This window comes from Dreissena polymorpha, chromosome 6 (assembly GCF_020536995.1).
Source record: "Dreissena polymorpha isolate Duluth1 chromosome 6, UMN_Dpol_1.0, whole genome shotgun sequence".
In the NCBI taxonomy this organism is placed as follows: Eukaryota; Metazoa; Mollusca; class Bivalvia; order Myida; family Dreissenidae; genus Dreissena; species Dreissena polymorpha.
In genome coordinates this window covers 13,834,719-13,840,718 of record NC_068360.1, presented here as the reverse complement: position 1 = coordinate 13,840,718, position 6,000 = coordinate 13,834,719, and the positions used below count along the sequence as shown (strand labels likewise).

At 34.9% G+C, this 6,000-nt stretch overlaps 1 protein-coding gene across 1 annotated transcript in view; it reads left to right on the top strand.

The window, feature by feature from the left end:
• Positions 1–1,552: 1,552 nt before the first annotated feature.
• LOC127834091 (GRIP and coiled-coil domain-containing protein 2-like) overlaps positions 1,553–6,000 on the top strand; it is a 43,738-nt gene continuing 39,290 nt past the window's right edge. Inside the window, exons 1-3 of the mRNA XM_052359693.1 lie at positions 1,553–1,672; positions 5,375–5,441; positions 5,827–5,880. Of these exons, the coding sequence (XP_052215653.1) occupies positions 5,436–5,441; positions 5,827–5,880 (60 nt within the window). The 5' untranslated portion in view covers positions 1,553–1,672; positions 5,375–5,435. The remainder of the gene's footprint in view (positions 1,673–5,374; positions 5,442–5,826; positions 5,881–6,000) is intronic.

Sequence of the window (6,000 nt, the reverse complement as noted above, 5' to 3'; positions counted from 1 at the left end):
AGTGTTGCAATAGAAGCAGATTGCTTTTCTCTTTCGCGTTTTCACACAATAGTATTTGGCCACGATTCGTAGGTTATTCAAGTCGTGATGAAGGATGTATCGGATCATTAATGTGTTTGTGGGTCCACAAAGAAGACGATCTTCCCCAAAAGTCCTTGGGGAGATGTACCTCTGTCTGGTAAATCGTCCATGTGACAAAGCAAAACAAGAGCAGCGGTCAAATCACCATTACCTCAGGGCCTTTGAATTCCACATCAACCTAATAACAAGATTAACTTCATCTGCATCACACATAATATTCGATGTCAATACATAGTTGAAACAGTCAATACCTGAGTGCAAATGCTTCTTATTTGTGAAAAAGTAAGTGGAGCACGGAACAGAAGTGTAATGTGGTATGGCGATCATTTCTTGTTAAACACGAATACTAAGCTATCGTTCCTCTAATCGACAGGCACTTCTGGTCATCTTAAGTGTTCTCTAATGACTGGCATTTTCTTGATAATAATTTTGGAAACAAATCTGGTCCAGTGGCTTTCCTTAATTCGGTAGTTAGGGGGGTATAAACCCTTTATTCAATTATGATTATTAATGATACGTGTTTTCGATTTGGCCATGGAGTCACAAAAATATTTATTTTGTCTCTCTTATTTTGCGTCGATTTTTTAATATGGATCAATAATTAGTAATTTAAACACTACCTTTATTTGTGAATATTTAGTGGTTTTAATTTAGGGTTCCCGGTCTCCATTTCTCACAAAACGGAGAATATCTGTTTCGGGCCAATTGTTGAGTTGTGTTGCTTACTTTTATCTTTGAACTTTTTGCTATTTGATACACTATTCTTTTTCTATCTGAAACGTGATAATCACGGTGGCTTGCTGATGACCTATTATTAGTTTTGAACATTTGCAACTAGTAACAAACTGCAAGTCTATGGTTATGACATAATATTTATCTGGATTAAATTGTATATATGCCTTTGCAAGGCTCATTGGGTCATTGTCGACCTGAAATGGGTTGAAGTCACCCGGGGGTGACTAGAAGCCGATTCATGTCACCCTGGGGTGACTTCAAGCCGATTCTAGTCACACGGTCGGCTTGAAGTCACCCCAGGGTGACATGAATCGGCTTGAAGTCATCCTAGGGTGACAAGAATCGGCTTTTAGTCACCCCCGGGTGACTTCAAGCCATTCAGGTCGACAATGGCCCAATGAGCCTTTGCAAGTGTTTTATAAACTAGCTTTTTCTAAAGGTTATTCTATGTTTCTGCTTTTTCTGGTTACGCTTCGTTTGGCTTAGTGTTGTATGTATGTAATATTGTAGCACATGATCACACAATTAAAATATTGTTATCGGAGATGATCGGGGTACAACGTGTAGGATGATGGCATTGATGTTGCACTCTCTGACGAGTTGCCATAGGGCTTTGGTAAGGTTGGTAAGAATCTCACAGCTTTGCCGTATTTTGTGCATACGTGCTTGAAAAATGTTGTAGCGCATAACTGGATTGCAGAGGGTAGATACATGTATCCGGCCTGTACACAAATCAATTTAACGGACGACAACTCTAAATTTTATGTTTACTTCCGCCTACTGGATACACGTAAACATACGTAGGAAGTTTAGTATTAAATTGATATTTTTCGGTTGATTTTGCACCAGACATCAAGTAATATTATATTTTAACGATTTTTTGTATTTGATATATTTATATAGAATGCATGACTCTACAGGTACTTGTCAAATAATTATCATATATCCGGACACAGTTTTATCCGATTTTTTGTTTCCGGATTAAAATACTGCACACATATAATTGTGATTGAAATTGTCATTTAAAAATAGACTTAGATAAGCGATGTATATGTTTTATTTTAGAATTGTTTTGTTCTTATGGTGGTATAGGCTTCCATACATAATTTGCTTAATAACTGGACGGAATCTGGTTATTAAGTGGAGACATATCAATTACTACCATCATTACAGTACACTCCACGCGTTTTCCCCAAAAAACTCGCTCCCTCCGCGTTTTTTTTTCTGCTAGCGAGTGTTCACGCAGCGTTGGAAGAGCGAGGTGAACTCGATAAAACGCTTGGCGTTACGCCGCGTTCGCTAATTCCCGCAGCGTGTATTACTTTAGGCTAGTCGGTAAATGCAGACACTTTCCGTTCTTATCAGTGATCGCCGCGCAACGTCGCGTTAGCAGTGTGCTACTGGGCATGCCAAAAAATAAAAACATTGTTATAATAAATTGTTTAAATACTGTAGTACATGTATAAAAAAGATAATTGTATAGAAAATTAATACGTATAAAAATTATGTTTTTTAATTCACAGGTACGTCTACAATATGAATTAGTCTAATATAATACATTTGACAAATTAATATTTAAATCATAACACATATGACACAAGAATAAATGTTCCGTAAAATTTCCAAATGAGAATAATAATTCGTAATCCGAAACACACTACGATTTTTAATTGTTAACACGACGTTTATAAATGCTTCCAATGTACAGTCATGTATATTTCCCGACAAAAGCGCGCGAAAATTATGCTGCAATGTACAAGGTCAAGGTACAATGTATACTCCTGCAAAGCGTGCGTGTATTGATTTTTTTGATACACACTTTGTAGCGCAGAGAACATTGAATTTTGTTGATTTCGGTTAAGTTTCTTTGGTATTTATTAACGAAATTATATCGTGAATAAGTTGATATTTCCTCTAAAATAATTTCAAATCGAACACGCCGAATCTTTATCGTTACGGTATTTTAGTAGAGTAATTATTTTAACACTAATTGTATAGTAAACTGATTAAAGAAGACATCAGGGCGGAACTGGATTTTAAGTGTTTGACGTTATGAAAACACGCAAAGCTTGTCTACTGACCTATTGTGTAGACTGCTGTCTGCGGTGTTTTGACAAAAGGGATTAACATGTGTGAATGTCACTCTGCCTAGAATGTCGACGCAACAAGAATACAACTGTGAATATTAAATGCAATTATCAACTCAATAGTTACCACCTTTTAGCAATCAATGGAATAACCTACAAACAAAGAGAAAATCAATGCATTAGCGAGCAGAGAATTGACTTTGTTCCGACAATTAAAACCATTCCTTATGCATTCGTTGAACGTGTTTACTTGAGTAAGTTATGCCTGTAGACAGGAAGCGGCTTTTCTTTGCTTACGTCAAACTGTCAATTCACACAGATTTGCGAGATTTTTAGGGTCCTTGGTCATTTATATACATGTTCAGTATAGAAAATCACCTGCTAACATTAAAACTTTGGATTAAATTATCAAAATAAAAACAATGTTGCAAACTGTGTTTATATTAATTGGTAAGTATTTGTTAAAAGACGACGTTTTGTGTGTCGTAAATCAACGAGTTTTCTATACAACAACAACTACTTCTACAACCACGTCGGGATCGATCTATCTTGGTTGTTTTTTTTTAATCGTAAATATTATACTACATGTACATGTATGTACTTGTAATAAATGTAATTTTATTTGAAAATCAGGAAGTCAAACAAAATTAAATTGATCGTTATCTCGTAAAACGCCGAGTTTCCCCCGCGTTGCCAACGCCGAGGGCCGCCGCGTCGGCTGATCAGTTTTGCCGATCGTTAACCGCCGCGTCCAAAATCATGCAAACGCCGCGTATAGCGGGATTTTCTTAATCTCCCTCCAGGTCGAAACCCGCGGAGTATGGAGGGAAATTGGGGAAAACACGTGGAGTGTACTGTATGTACCTATATTTAATAAGGGCTTTGGGGGGATATCTTTCTTTAAATATCATTTTTGCATGCATATCAGTGCCCCAGATAATTATTTGGGAAATTTTCACCCATTGATTTTTTAAAAATAGGGTGATTTCGGTCTTGAAATAGGGTGAAATAAGTTATAAAAATTCATACCTTAAAACCATTGCTGCTTTCCCTGTTGAATAAAAGCCAATCTTGGTCACTTCATCGTATCCATTCAGATTCAGATTACTTCTGTTGAAGCTGCACACTTGTATTGATTCATTAATAATTAACTTTAATAGACTGATGTTTCATACATCTTTAATTCTTGAAACTGTCCATAATATAAACTTTCAACTTAAAAAATCGATAACACGAATGATTTGTAACTTAATGGCTCTTGCTTTCTTGGTTCAAAAAGTTTGCAATCCATTGATATTTTGGCGCAACAATAGCGGACGTTTTTCGACCTCTCTTAGACATTTTCATTTCGCATCGTTATAGAAACGGATAGTACAGACGCTTTACTAATACATGCACAATAAGCGATGGATTCAATCAGATTGAAAATGCATGTATGTCGTAAATAATTTGGTCAGATGCTGTAATTAACTATGAAATCTAGTCCGCAGAGTGTTTGAATAACTTTGACTGATAAATTTCGATAATACGATAATAATTGCAAAGAGGATATACCAAAAATGAGCAAAGAATTTTCGATTGAAGCTATTGTATCGTACGCATGGAATTTTAGGAATTTGCGTAAAATTCCAATTGGTTGCGTTTTCAATAGGCATGATATTGTATTTCTTTGCGTTTTTAAACATTTTAATAGGGTGAAAGACGCAGATACGCTGCTTATCTGGGGCACTGGCATATTGTAACCATAGGAAATCATCAATTTCATGTTGGCAACCTTTTTTCACTGTCTATGTACTCTTGTATTTTAAATATAAAATTTCTCAACATACTGTAGTGAAATGAAAACTGTTAGTAGAATTCCATCTCTGCCCAAATTAGTGCAATTTTGGGTGGCCTTAATTGTTATTGGTATATGAAATCATATTTTGGCTACTGAAGTTATACTGTTTATGTTTCTTAGTTTGTTCTCGAAATTGACAACTTGAATTTATAAAAGACTAGCGTGTGTTTAAAAGAATTTTTCACCAGATAGTTTTTCTGGAGTTTAATTATTCTAATATATCAAAAAAAGAAAAAAGATTAATTAAATATCAGCAGATTTTTTGCAGAAACGCAAAAACGGACCAGTATCAAGCGAGATGGCAAAAATTAGTGCCAAAAAAAAATGATATTGTTAAAATTGGTATTGTTAATCTTCAGATTAGGAAATATTGGTCATTTTGATTTCTTGGTACCGGTACTTTTTTCCATCTAAATATTCTAAAACAAGCCTTTAAGGGCTTTCGGATAAAAATTAAACTCAATTTTCCTTGAATTTGGAATTTTTTGGACAGCAATTGGGAATTTTGTAATTTTTGTCAACTTTAGAAGGGCTTTTTACAGGTGCTTTATAAAGAAGAAAAAATTGCTGAATATATCATATAAATATTTTCATATATAGATGTTTAAATTAAATTTTAATATATCAACAGGTTGCCATGGACAGATGATAGTTCTTTGTTTGAATCTTGATTTCAAAGGGAGACTTAAATCATGGCTGTAAGTATGTCTTAACATTAAATTTGCTTGCAAAAATAAGCAGAGCCAGTTATGCAAAACTGTATTTACATTTGAATTATTAGTCGCAGATGTCAACCCATTTAAATCAATGTATTACGTTAATCTATGTCAAAACCAAAACAACTGTGACTTCCCACATCTACCATGAGAGGCTTATTTATGCAACCTTGACTGTTTGTTGATTTAGGTCTTGTACTATTACATTTCTCATTGATAGCGTTCTGCCGACTTTAAAATATAGTTATTTCATACTGTCCTATTTATTTTCAATTCTTATCATTATATTTGTTGATTTTGAATGTTTATGGGGCTTAATTTCTAAAAATGAGTTGATGAATACTGGCCATTTTGTGTCTATTTACAGGATGCTGGGAAGGCAGAGGAATCCCAAGCTCAGGCTAGTGGGACTCCATCGAAGGTAGACCAATAGAAACACTGCAGCCCTTGCAATACATCAGTATTACACATTTATCTATTGAACATGATGCAATATGATTTGTAATGCTAAACTGATGAATTTTTAGCCGGATTTTTTTCG